Below are 13,750 nucleotides of genomic sequence, written 5' to 3' on the forward strand. Positions count from 1 at the left end.
TCGCCCAACCTTTTGCCCCTCCCCCCTAGCCATAAAAACTCGCCGTTGCGCTCCTATTCAAATGACGTCACGTTCCACATTACTGATACGTACTGTTTTTTTTGAGACGGCAGGGTCGCTATATGCAGTAAAACAGAATTAAACGCCACCGACACACAGAAGGATTGCAACAAACGATCATTCGGTTGATACGAGATCACTACAGTTCTCCATTAAGGTAAGTGGCTTCATTGTCCGGAACCACAGTTCCCTGTTTCTTTTAGTCCGTATTCGTGATGAACTTCGGGGCAAGGGAAATTGCAACTCGATCGCTAATGGGCTGTGGCCTGCAGATGCGACTGGAAATCAGTTAGAATGGCAGAATATGATGTTGGGTTAATAAACCTCTTTAGACCGTTATCCAGACCCATATTGGACAATTATGTTATTAAGCTTATTCGAATAGAAAAAAATAAAAATCAATTATTGTCCTGTAGTTGGTTGTAATAATTCGTGTTCTCTTCAGATAGGCCTACATGTCACGATTTAAACTGCGTTTTCTTGGAACGGTTAGATCTTATCTCCATGCAATGTGTTTGTCTCATATTTTTTGTTTTTAATTTATTCATTTTATGTTGTCTAATATTAAAACCTAGATCTTACAGGGCTCTCCTTAATATTCCAATGAGAGACAGAATATGTATTGGGATAAATGGGAAATTAAAATAGCCTTTTTCTAAGGATTGTGGTATTTTATCAAACGTTTTCTTAGTTCCTGCCTTATTACTGTGCCAGTCTGCTATTTTGATTAACACAGTATTATTTATTTATGATTTGTACTAAATCGGAATTATTTGGCTAGGCCCACTGAAGTGTTGTCAAAACAGATTGTCTATAAGTAAACATTCAAACCCCCTATAAACCTATGTATTTTGGCTGAAAATGTTTTGATGTAGGCTTACAGACGTACAGTCAAGTCTAGGTCGTTTTTTGGTGAATCTGAACTTTCGTAAACATCATGCTATAGCTTTCCAAGTATATTTATAGGTCCTGGTAAGAATTCAGAGTTGCAGATATATGACCACACTACGATCAGATGAAGGAGTCAAACAAGGCGAGACTAGACCAGTTAGACTCATTACCTGGAAGGTGAACAAGAGTTCAGTCATCATGGCTACTCTTTCATTTACATTTACGGCATTTAGCAGACGATTTTATCCCAAAACCAAAGCCACTTACAAGAAGTTCATTTGTCGGAGGATAGAGAAACAACAATACGTCGCTGTCGGTACAGTAAGGATGTTCATAGAACAATTACCAAGCAATTACAATTGCTAGGGTAACCTGTTCCCAGTATACTACGAAGATAGCTAGGAAAAGTTCCTAAGTACTAAGTGCCAGGCGTGCCACTTGATGTTACCATGATGCCATAACGTTGCCACCTCCTTAAATGTTGCATAAGGAAGTGTTTATTTGTATGTGAAAATACAGCCATTAATTCCCAATTCCCTATAGTAACCATAGCCACAGAGGGCTGGCCATCTGCCAGGGCCTAGGCTGAATGACTCTCAGGTGCTGCAATGTTTGGTTTTCATTTCATTGAGTTAGGACAAGAGATTGGGCCTAGGTAATGTCTAACGAAAGACATTAGCAGTGGCCTTTAGGCCTGGTCAAGATAAAGACACACACAAACACACACACACGCACACACACACACACACACACACACACACACACACACACACACACACACAGTCTTTCTTTGTTCCATTTTCTCGATTGTGCTTGCTCTCTGGATGCATATCAGATCTGCCCCTCATTCTTGATAGGAAGTTGCCCTTAACAGACATAGCAAAATGTGCTGATCCAATAAGAGCCTTCAAACTGTTCCCTATTATAAGTCATCTATGCGTTTGTTCTTACATTATGTAAGTAAAAATGATACAGGTTTGGCCGATAGTTATCGCTTACTTACTAATTCAGTCTATCTACCTTTTTGAGGAGTAGCCCCTGAAGCCAATATGGAGTCTAAAATAGTGGAGAGTGAGTGTACCCTGTGTGTTTTTTACTTCAGAAAGAACCCCATTCACTCTGTAAATGGGGCCTGTTTATATTTACAGGACTCCACATATGAAACACTTCATTACTCTACCTGCCCTAATTTCCATCGCCGCTGTAAGTTAACCTGGGGATGTTGACTAAAGGCTAGGCAATATGTTTTACATGCATTGACCTCAATACAAACAACTCCCCAGATAGCTGCTTGGTTGGGAAATGCCCTTCCTAACTCTGAGATGCAGAAGGCCAAATACTAATCTGCCAATTGAGTTAATCACAAGGATAGCTTTGTAATGGGAAAATTATATTTTCACATTCTGTTTCTCTAACTGCCATTTGTTGATTGTGAGTCTTCCCTGACACCATTTGGGGAGGTCAAGGGTCCCGGGATCCATCTGATAAGGCACAACTACGTCTCCCCCTTTATTTCATCTGTCGTGTAAATTTCTTGTAGAGATATTGCGTGAAGGACAGATTTCAGATAGACTTCACATTGCAATTGTCAATGATCAAATCAAATAATGTTGACCTAAAGGACAGAGTTCCCTGTGTTCTCATCAAGTAGAATAATGCATTAGGGGATCCCTGCTCCCTTTTGACTGGTTTACCCCAGGCACAAAGGTTAACGCTAGGAACAGGTAGGGTGGCTAGACAGTGCATGGAACAGGAGAAAAAGTTTAGGGGGGCAGAGCTCATCTCAACATTTTGTGAGACCTCTGCCACCGTATAAGAAGTCCTTGCTCTTGAGTTCTCCTTGCGGAGCTCTTAGAGAGACGCAGGGCGAACTCTCATCTGATGCCTCAGATATTTGTGAGGCCTCAGATTATTGTATTTTTTGTTGTATGTTTGTATGTTTGTTATACTTGTTGTATGTTTATTACTCAAATACATTAGCCTCCTTGTTATGAATTCGGAAGACCCTTTATTCTTACAGTTTATGCAGAAACGATTGGCGTGGGGCAAAATTCTGCTGTCATGTTGCTGTTCAGGATATAGAATGTTGGAATAATATTATGAATTAAATATAAAGTAAGACTTAGCAAATCTTAACACTATGGCTGATAAATAGTATTTAAGTTAGTATTTTGTATTAGTATTTTAAGTTAAAATATAGCTAGTTCATATCTTAGCATATTATAATATGATAAAATCCTTGAGGCCTGGTTTGTATTTAAAGTGGGCAATTCCTTTAAACTACCCTTTGAACAGTACAAGTCATATGTCATAACAACCACATTGGATGCAAGTATAGATATATATATTATAGTTAATAAATGTTTGACAGCTAGGCGCAGCTCTTTCCATTAAGACACATACAGTGTATCTTAACTGTGTATCATAATGTCCTTTACGATAGAGCTGCTGGTATCTGGTGGCTGATATCATTCTATGGTCTCATTGGGACCATTCAAATAATAGTGTTTGGTTTACCTAGGGGGAAAGGTTACGATAATCTGAAATGTTGTTCACTGTGAACAATGCTACGGCAACATAATTCAGCATGTTAGCTTGGTGAAATTAATATGCCGTGGTCTAGGGTAGGGTAGAAGTAGGGTAATTGGATCAATATGGGCCCACAAACCGGTTTGATATGATGTGCTGTCCTGGGCAACAATTGCATCACTTATGTGGCCCCTTCAGGAACACACAGTGTAATGTTACTCTAGAGACTGGATCCTTGTTGAACTGCACCGATGCTACACAAATACAAACAGACGGTGCCATAGCATTATCAACTCTGATCACTGAACAAATCGAGTACATGGTATATATATTGTATCCATTTGAATCAAGTCTAGATGATGGACATCCATTTAGGCTATTGAATAGCATATAGCATATAGAACCAGTGTGGCCTTTATATGAGCTTAGACACGTTTATTAGTAGCTCATCTTCACAACACAGGACTACCATCTAAATCGGTTGTGTTTTGCATTGAACCACTGCCCTCCTCCCAGTCAGGTGACCGTCCGACCCACAGATGAACTTTGAGCAGCCCCCTCCGTACCCGGGCCAGGGTCCGACGGCCCCGGGCTACCCACCCCAAGGACACCCACAACAGGGTTACCCGGCAGCAGGCTACCCTCAGCAGGGATACCCTGTCAACATGGAGCAGCCTAACCCCGCCTACCCAAACTACCCTCCTGGTGCAATGGGCCCCGGAGGTCCCTACCCAGGCCCCGGGCAGCCTCCCTACCAGGGATACCCACCACAACCACAGTTTGGTTGGCAGGGAGGGCCCGGGCCGGCCCAAGGCCCCATGTACGGAGAAGGCCCCAAAAACACAGGTAAGCTGCTGAGTCATGGTTCCATAGCTTAATCCAATTCACAATAATCAAAATAAAGGATTGGCTTCTGCAGAGGAACAAAACACGGGTATACAACTGAACGGTTGCGTTGTGTTGCTAATGAGAGTGGCCAATGGTGAATATGCAAAGTGCACGTCAAATTGTCTGGTCCAAAGGGCAAATTCAGCATGTCTCCACTGTGCCTCGGTGACGAGGCTTAACTGCCTCCATGCCTGGAGATCAGCACTTTCAGGGCTGATCAAAGTAAGTGGAAATATAGCAAATGGCTAATGATTGACAGCCTGTTATTGTGTTAGAATTTATATTATCAGTGCGCAGTGATAAGTGGTGAGCTAGCCTTTTCTTTGTGGTCGGAAAACAGCAGGTCACCTGGGTGATCCGCTCTCCCCTCCTGCATGACTCAAACAAGATGGCTGCTCAAAGCTGGATCACTGTTACGTATACATTATTAATCACAAACACACAAAGAGGTGCAACGCGTTTGCTCAGGAAAAAAACGGCTACTGTGGCCTCACTTGTCATTACGTAGGAGAGAGAGACGATACAAAACGGATGATCCTGTCAACTTAATAATTTAAATAGCTTGGCTATCCTATTACTGGTTAGAAGATAGGAATAGAGGTGCTACCATACAAGTGATAAACAATATTGTTTTCAGAAAAGACGCAACGCAATATCCAGAGTCAATATAGATATGCCGAAATAACTGCTACCATTATATTACAAAACAGTTTTATTACATTAACTGTCATTCCACCTTTTTGCCAGATATGTATATTTTGCAATGTATGCAGTAAGTGAATTATAGTGGATACTAGAGTTTGCTGATATACAAGAGCTACGGTTGTAATCCAATTCAGTGAGAAAGATGTAGTATATCAGCATATCATACACTAGCTTTCCTTGAATACACAACAGTGGTGCTATTTACTTCAATACACACATCCATCATATACTTTGAAACGGCGGCCCGTTGCTTTGATGCATCATCCATCAAACAGTAACAAATACGAGAAGCATTACTCCAGAGGGTTGTTTATCATATGGATCATCTACATCTCTGGGATATTATGGAATCCGCTTGGTCACGGTCTGATGACAATAGAATTCTCCCTGCTGAACATAATGAGAGGGGAGAATAGCCACGACTGTATTGGAACAATAGACCATTATTTTCCTCTCTCTCTGAAACTGACTGTCCCCCTTTCTTTCTCTCCGTCTCTCGCCCCTTTCTTCAATTTTCTTTATTTATCTCTACCCTTTCCTCCTATGTGCCTTCCTCTCTCTCCCTCCAGTATACGTGGTGGAGGAGCGGAGGAGGGACGACAGTGGAGACACATGTCTGACGGCCTGCTGGACGGCTCTGTGTTGCTGCTGCCTGTGGGACATGCTGACATAACCCCTCCCCCACCCCCCCCTCCCCCCCACCTCATCAACTCCACCTTCGCCTCCATCTCTCTGTGCCTGGAAACCAATCAAACCTTCTCTTGCTCTCTCGCTCTCTCTCTCTCTCTCTCAAACACACCTTGAAATCACTCCACCTCCCTGAAGTATCCTCCATGAAGAAACCTTTGCTCGTCCATAAAGAAAAGAAACACCCACTCCGAACCACAATCTCCCATGGATCTCAGCCCCAGGGAGCACTGGCTGATCCCGGGGTGTGTGTGTGTGTGCTTGTGTGTTCATCTGCGCCATCTTGACCATGAGGGGAAGCACCTTTTTGAGAACCAAGCCGAAGAGTATAATCTAGTCTGTCCAATCTCAGGCTCCGTTCTGTGATCATACTCCTACATATTGCAACACGCACCCATCACGACGCGCACACATCAGATCCCTGATAAATGAATAACACACACACACACACACACACACACACACATATGCACAAACACACACACACACACACGCATGCACGAAAGCACGCACACACACACACACACAGTTCCACACAAACCTATGTATATCTCAGGCTTGTTACGTGTGGAGCTCTTCTTTGCACTTTATGATGTTATAACTGTAAGAAACCCGCTCCTTCCTCCTCCTGCCCCCTCCCCCCTCACAGCCTTATCGAAACCCCCCCATGCCCCGAATACCTCATATGCCTGGTCCCTCATGGCTAACGCAGCTAGCACGACTGCTGGATGCTAACAAGCCACTGGGCCCTCTTCAGAAGCCGATGCTTGCAATGTATTCCTCCCTCTTATTTGCACACAGTCCGGTTGCCGATGTATTTCTTCAGGTGAATCGTGTGATGAATAAAAGAAACACATTTTTTTCTTAAAAAAAAGATGATGATTTATCTCTGATTGCATAAAATAGTGCACTTGCTTTCCTGCTGAGCCTGATAAGAAGGTGATTTGAAAATATTACTTCCAACATGAACATTCCATAAAAAAAAAGTGAATAAAGAAAAATGCCCCCCAAGAAATCTCTAAATAATAAATGGTGAATAATAGTATTTTACTTTGTCTTTTGCTTGGAAGAAAAATAATCATGCATTAAAAAGTGATATACCCCAAAATAAGTCACTGACTTGTAATATTTGGTATGGTGTCGTATGTCATATGCTTGTGAGTGAGATTGAGGGGTTAGAGAGGAGTGCAGGAGCCTTGGGGCCTGGTCATCTTTCTCAAAGGTTATGGACGTGAGCCCACAGCCAGAGCTTGCCCGATCATGCTGGGCTTTACTAAATGGCTTCCATCAGCACGTTAAAAGAAAGCATATGATCCTGCAATGTTGTCATTTCATAATGTTATACTGGTTTCATATTGATAAATGTAAATTAATTTGATGCATTTTTAACGGTTTACTTCCTGAATTTAACACATATGTATTGAGTCTTACCCCCCATGATGAGTGTGCGAAGAGGACTGCTTAAAATAAAGGAAGAGTATAGAGTTACAGATGTCGGTAAGCATGCCGGGTACTATCTTTAGAGCCAAGATATGTGCATGTGACTTATCTGCAGACACATGGGTGCTTGCAAACCTTTGCTCTTACTGGATATGGTGTTTTGGCACTCAACATGTTGGTCTGTTATAATTAATCAATGGTTTTATTAACCACCCCATATATATGCCCCTTTAAACCCTCCAACCAAAGATTAGTAATTAAAGGTTAGGGTTGGTTCATGAATGGCATCCTTTAAAATGTTTTAATTGATTGTTCTTTGATGCTTGTTTTGATGCTTGTTTTTTTACTTAAAAAGTGTAAGAAAACAATTTAATATGAAGTCAAAACAACCGGAAAGAAAATACAAACCTGTTTGCCATCAGAGGATTTTTAACAGCAGTTAGTTGGTAGAGGATTTTATTCATATTAACATATGTAGCCTATTGTTTGTGTCATTGTTCCTGGTTATGTAATTAAAAGCATCACAACTTCCACATTGTAATGCCTGATGCATGTATACATTTATTAGAGTAACTTACTGTATTAGTACACAATACAGCCCTTTAAAGCAGGAGGAAATGCTCTCCAGCATTTCCATAACATTTAAGCTTTTGGAGAAGGTCCAAATCAGATTACGTTTGCAGGTGACAGTTGGCCTGTATTTTAACACAAAACAAGGGCATAACAGTTTGACTCTACGGGTCAAGAGTCTGTTAAAGACACAGGAGATGTGAGGAAAACCAAAACTTGACATGTTTGAGGAAACAAGTACTTTTTATTGATAAGGTTCTCAGAAGAGTCTCGTTTCAGTGAGTGTATAAGAATCATCCTTAGATAATAATACTGATTTGGTACATTATGACATCCAGCACGAGTCTCTTCACAGTGAGAGGGATCCATTACTGCTACTGCTGTTGGGGTCTAGGACAGTAATATTTCTGCTTCCAAACTAAACCGAAAATAAAACCAAACATTCAAAAACCAATGGGGGACTGATAATGTAGATATGGAATATTTGAGTGTCACAAAACTCTAGAGTAGTAAGACCAGCTAAAGATCCGCACATTACAAGCCACTTCCTCTTAGAAATATAAAACTTGATATTCTGAACAATATTCTACTGTGCTGCATAAAGTTAGATCTATACACTGTACATTGAAATATATTAAAAAAAAACAGATTTCACAGTTTTAAAGACTTTATTTAAAGTATAAACCGTTTTAAAACACTTTATTACATAAATTATTCTTTTTTTAGCGAGACTATTATTGAATCTGAAATAATACAAAAAGCAAAATTAACATTTGTTACGTATTATACAAAATAAAATAAACAAATTCGCTAATGTTCAACTGGTGACTCCCTTATGATTGTCATATAGTACTAAGAATATTAAATAATAATAAAAAAAAAATGAACAAAGTAAGAAGATATCGACACTAGCTTGTATGTTCTCTGGACTCTGTGAAGGGTGTTTTTTGAACGCTCTGTACAGAAGTGCCTCGGTGAAAGTCTCACAATTCTATCGCGACTGAAACGTACAAAACTACGGCAGCTACAGTATACGCAACATCCTGAACTTTAGTGTAGTCTGAAAACACATGTAGTAGTAGTATACCTCTCCTCCTCGCACCATTCTGAAACAAAAACAATGCTAATGTGATTACCACGGTCCACAAATATAACCTTTTTGTTATTATTATTATTATTATTTAATTTTTTTTGAAGGGTATTTTATTATTTATTTCTCAGTAACTAGTTTTCCTGTTTGTTCAAGCCAGTAGTTGGTGTTTTGCTCAGAGATATACACTCCAGCTCAGCAGGAGCATAGGTCCATGGACATCGTGGGGCCTGAGTCGGGGAGATGACTTGTTGTGGTGGTGGTGTTGTTGTCGTTGTCATTGTGGTCGAACAGCCGTTTCACATTGTGTTTTTGCTGTCTGTTTCGGCGCAACTTGTGTGACGTCCTCCTTGGATCCATTACTTTGATTGGTCGTACTCTGGGGAATGGCTTGGCCTCCCTTATTTGGTCCCTTTGCCTAGAGAGGTTTTTTGTATTTTTTTTGAATAGAGACAAGCTCTCACCGCAGAACCCAGTGCAACACTAACCCACCAGCAGCTGTCATGGCCACTCTCAGTGTCGATCCAAAAAATATGGGTAAAAATATCGATATCTTTTTTAAAAAGGGGAATTTTTCCTTATTCGTTAAGCAACAGGTTTGTTCTTTTCTTTCCAAGTTCATCAGTGCTTTTTGAGTTGCTCAAAGTTTCTTAAAACAAAAGGAAAAGAAACGCTGGAATAAACATTACATGTTTTTTGCCCGTGGCAGTAAAATCAACAATAACTTTTTATTTTCTCTGATAAGTTCTTCTGTTCAAAAGTCCCTGCAGCGTTCCGAGAGTTGGTTTTTTATTCTCCGCGGGATTTCGAGTGGCGCAAGAATGAGAAGGCTGGGTGGAAAGAACCGAAAAGAACGTGAATGTCGGCGAGACGGGACGGGAGGCGTGGCTCCGTCCAATCGGACAAGTCCCCGGGAGGCTGTTACCTCCTCCCCATCTCGTTCTGTCTGAGGAACTGGATGTTGTTGCTGCTGTCGGCCAGCTCCGGGTACTGCTCCACGGGCAGTATATAGTACCCGTCATAGCCCTGGACCCTGCCCGACGTCAGCAGCTGCTGTCTCTCCCCCTCCGTCCACAGACGGCTCCCCTCCTTCCCGTCCCGCACCCTCTGCTGCTCCCGGCTCCAGGCCCCCGACATGGCCCTCTGCCGGGCCTGCTCCAACAGTCTTACCTTCTCCTCGTCTATGACGTCCAGCGCCAGCCCGTAGCGCACGCTCAGCGCCAGCGACGGCACGGCGAACTCCACGGTGGCGCCTCGCCTCGAGCGGCTGCTCACGGTCACGTTGATGCCGCTCTCCAGCGACTTGCGTCCGTTGGCTAGCCCCAGCGCCAGCAGGTCGCCGTCTGCCGAGCCCACCTTGACGAAGAAGTGGCAGTCGCGGCCGTCCTGCGTGTAGTGTGTGCCGTCCAGGTAGAGGGCGCCGTTGAGCACCAGGGCAACCTTGCGGCTGTCGTCGCTGGCCACCGACGACACGCCCGCCACCACGCGGCCCTCCTTCAGCGCCAGCATCACGCCGCGGCCGATGATGGGCGTGCTGGTGCCGAACCAATGGCCCGGCTTGTCCCGGCGGCCCCGCCGCTCCTTGTTGAGCAGCCGGCCCTCCAGCGCCATGAAGGCCTGGTTGTGGCGTTCAGCCGCCTGCTGCACGCCGGTGATGAGCTGAAAGGGAGAGGAGGGGTAAGCGTTCAGTAACACTTGTTAATACTGGCTTGTATTCTATGCTTTTTGTATATTGTTTCCCTGTATATATATTTTTTGCACTACTTATGCTTGTTTTTTACTCTTATTCTATTTGCTACATGGTGTACGCCATGCTGCTTGAAGTGCAATTTCCTGAGGGAACCTTCCGGATTAATAAAGGGCCAGTTTGTGCACTATATAAGCATATTGATTCCAGATGGTTCACATCCGGAGTGAAACCTCCGAACAAATACCGGAAATACACAGCAATATCAATGCTCGACTGACCACCTCCTATACTAAAGGTAGGAGAGAAACTCTATGAGCTGCACCTGACAAGACAATGATGTCACGCTAGAAACAAATTGTTGCTACAGCCGCCTGTGTATGTAATAAAGTATTCACTATTTCCCTGTGAGTAAATATTTAGCCAGGTCTAAAAGTCTATCTGTTAAAAGACAGATATGGGATACAATAACATGTATTATACCATGGTCTGGGGGAATACTCGATTCTGATTGGCTGCAGGGTGTCCATTAATCCCTGATATATGGACACCTACTAAGTAGTTCCAGTCAAATTGTCTGTTCAGCCTTCAAAACGAGAGGTGGTTAATTGGGAAAAATGCATTAAACTGTAATCAGAAAACACGGTTATAAGCTATAGACCCTATAGTATCTGTGGTATAAAGGGACGAATGGGACGAATTTCAAATTATAAATATGTACACTTTATGTTTAAAGTATAGACCGTTGTGATTCCCATTGAAACGAATGGCGCAGTGATTAGTCTTCAAAACGAGAGCTGGCAAATTGTGAAAAACAAATTAAACTTCAATCACACAACAAGGTTATATTCTATAGACCCTATAATATTTCTTTAATATTTAAATACGTACAATGCACAGCGTTAGCTCTCTGGCTCATAGCTGAGCGGACTAGAATACGTCCCGTTGCCAAGTTGTATCTAAGGTCCTTCCTATTCACTGGGGGAGTGAACAACTTTTCCGTAAGAACCTTACGGGAGGGTAATGATGGTTCCAGGTATTAGTCAAACCCTCAGGCGTTACCAGGGAAACTAAATTATGGCTTGTGAGAAACGTTATATTTGGATTGTAAAACGCATGAAAATATAAATGAATGGTCTTAATTTCTTTTCTTTGGCAAGTGACCATGGTATAAGCGGGATAATGCCCTTCGAGGTGTCCATTATCAGGAATTAATGGACTTCACTTCTAAGGCATCGTTCATTAATTCCTGATAATGGACACCTCGTCGGAGATAGTAAGGGATAGTAGTAAGGGATAGTCAATCTCTATCACCTTGACTATCCCTTACTTCATTCATTCATTCAGGCATCAAAAGCACATGCAAATTTAGAGCTTGAAAAATTAGATAGTAGTTAGAGATAGTTAGTTGTACTGATCATTATTTTATTAGGATCGTAACTTAGTATATGACCTAGCACCTTGCACCATTAAACCCCTTTGAGAACAGGAGTCAGGCTTCCAACACGTCGTCAGTGTGTTACGTGCGTCGTGGCGATGCCAGGCACGTACCTGTCCATTCTCACAGTGCTGCGTGGCCTGCAGTTCGTAGGGTGGCTCCACAAAGTAGAAGGAGTGTCGAGGGAAGCCGGGGATTATGTTACTGAGCTGGAAGCCAAACATCACCAGCCAGCTCTTCACATCTAGAGCAGCACAGATAGACGTGGGAGATAAGCAGGGGGGAAACAATTACACAGAAAACGAGAAGGGAACAATTGGTCAACAGTCAACAGTTGGTCATGATTGCTCAACAGGATTGCTGACATTTAACCCTTTTATAATCCTGTTGCATGTTACTTTAGATTGACAGGACACTAAAAGCATAATTCGAAAATGAGAAAAGTTTGCTAAAGCAGCATTTCTGAAACTTAGCGTAACTCCCATTACATTTTGTAAATAAAAAAAATAAAAAATAAATGTAAATACTATCTAAAAGCACCAGAAACCACACACTACGTCCCATCTCCTCTTACCTGTGACGTAGTTCTTGATGTCCAGCATGTCGCTGAGGGGGTTGTTGTTCTTGAACATGTACAGGTTGAACGGGGCGGGGTCTTTGCCGATCTTGGGCCAGGTGGCGTAGTCAGGGGAGGTCCAGCGGCCCGCCAGCACGTCGTAGTCCCGCTGGGTGAAGTGGACCAGCTTGGTGAGCGAGTCGTAGAGACCCCCGTGGAAGCCCACCACAAGCTGGAACTCTGGGTTGGAGTCCAGGTAGACCTCGCCGTAGGCCGTGTACTGCACCTGTGGACCGGCAGGAGGCAACACGGAGGTGAGTGTGGTTCATCGGGGGGGTAGTGGGAGGGGCGAGCTTTAAAAGGTCATCCGCCCGGTGTATCCGGATTCAGTGCCCTTGCCCGGATGCAGATTAATGTCCAGGACCGCGTTATTTATTTTAAACTGTTTGAACTCTGAACCTTTTTGAAACAAATTGACACTGGAATAATGTATCTGACATATTTATGCATTCCTGAATTTCAACCTGCGAATCCAGGTTTTATACATCTATATATAAGATATTGGAATACTATCAACTGTCATATTATTTACTCTATGTATTGCAGTGTTGTTCTGGTTGTTTGACCGACACAGTGGGTTCACATCTGTCTCAATGGCCTTTCCCTGAATATATAAAGGTTGAATAATATCAGGTGTGACGTCTGACACGGTGCCCTTACCTGTTTGATCATCTGGCCGTTGCTGCTGAAGACTGCCAAGGGTGTCCCGGTGTTGTCTGAGGCTATGTAGTACTCCTCCCCACTGCTCACCTCCATGGCGAACAGGTGACCCTGATGGAACAAGAGACACCAATACACTCCGGTCAGCCCTTGGCACGGCTTCTAACCGTCCAACCAAAACACACACATTACTCATCTTTCACGTACTAATAGTCTCCCATCCAGAAAATGCATTTCATCAACATACAGAGTGTCATGAATAATATTTACTATGTATTTAGTCGTTTAGCAGAGGCTTTTTACTTAACACCCTTACACAAAAGCGTAAAGAAACATTTCGGACACATGAAGGAGCAGGCTGGGGATTAGGGCATCTCTTAGAGCTCAAGAGTGCCTAATGGTTAGGCTGTGTACCGTCGCATCAAACCAAAAACAGAACATCACCTTTTCCAAGGCAAACACCCCTAGCCGCTGAACCCCCATGCCCCT

The 13,750-nt window shown here is 42.9% G+C and overlaps 2 protein-coding genes across 2 annotated transcripts in view; one reads left to right on the forward strand and one right to left on the reverse strand.

Annotated features, from left to right (window-relative positions):
- Window positions 1-76: 76 nt before the first annotated feature.
- Window positions 77-7,421, forward strand: LOC307081727 (cysteine-rich and transmembrane domain-containing protein 1-like). Its single transcript, XM_079745030.1, has 3 exons — window positions 77-217; window positions 3,997-4,326; window positions 5,643-7,421. Exons 2-3 carry the CDS (start codon window positions 4,020-4,022, stop codon window positions 5,744-5,746), a joined length of 411 nt encoding a protein of 136 aa, XP_079601156.1. The 5' UTR covers window positions 77-217; window positions 3,997-4,019; the 3' UTR covers window positions 5,747-7,421.
- A 2,218-nt stretch (window positions 7,422-9,639) lies between these two features.
- tenm2a (teneurin transmembrane protein 2a) overlaps window positions 9,640-13,750 on the reverse strand; it is a gene marked incomplete at its 5' end in the record, with an annotated part of 171,152 nt that continues 167,041 nt past the window's right edge. Inside the window, 4 exons of the mRNA XM_079744903.1 lie at window positions 9,640-10,519; window positions 12,099-12,229; window positions 12,560-12,827; window positions 13,262-13,372. Of these exons, the coding sequence (XP_079601029.1) occupies window positions 9,782-10,519; window positions 12,099-12,229; window positions 12,560-12,827; window positions 13,262-13,372 (1,248 nt within the window). The 3' untranslated portion in view covers window positions 9,640-9,781. The remainder of the gene's footprint in view (window positions 10,520-12,098; window positions 12,230-12,559; window positions 12,828-13,261; window positions 13,373-13,750) is intronic.

This window comes from Pollachius pollachius, assembly GCF_949987615.1.
Source record: "Pollachius pollachius genome assembly, chromosome: 10".
In the NCBI taxonomy this organism is placed as follows: Eukaryota; Metazoa; Chordata; class Actinopteri; order Gadiformes; family Gadidae; genus Pollachius; species Pollachius pollachius.

Bases quoted from the DNA above. Each gene is read 5' to 3' on its own strand.
- LOC307081727 (XM_079745030.1), top strand. From the start codon at position 4,020: ATGAACTTTGAGCAGCCCCCTCCGTACCCGGGCCAGGGTCCGACGGCC. The intron at 4,327-5,642 runs GTAAGCTGCTGA...CTCTCCCTCCAG, and splicing joins AGAAGGCCCCAAAAACACAG to TATACGTGGTGGAGGAGCGG.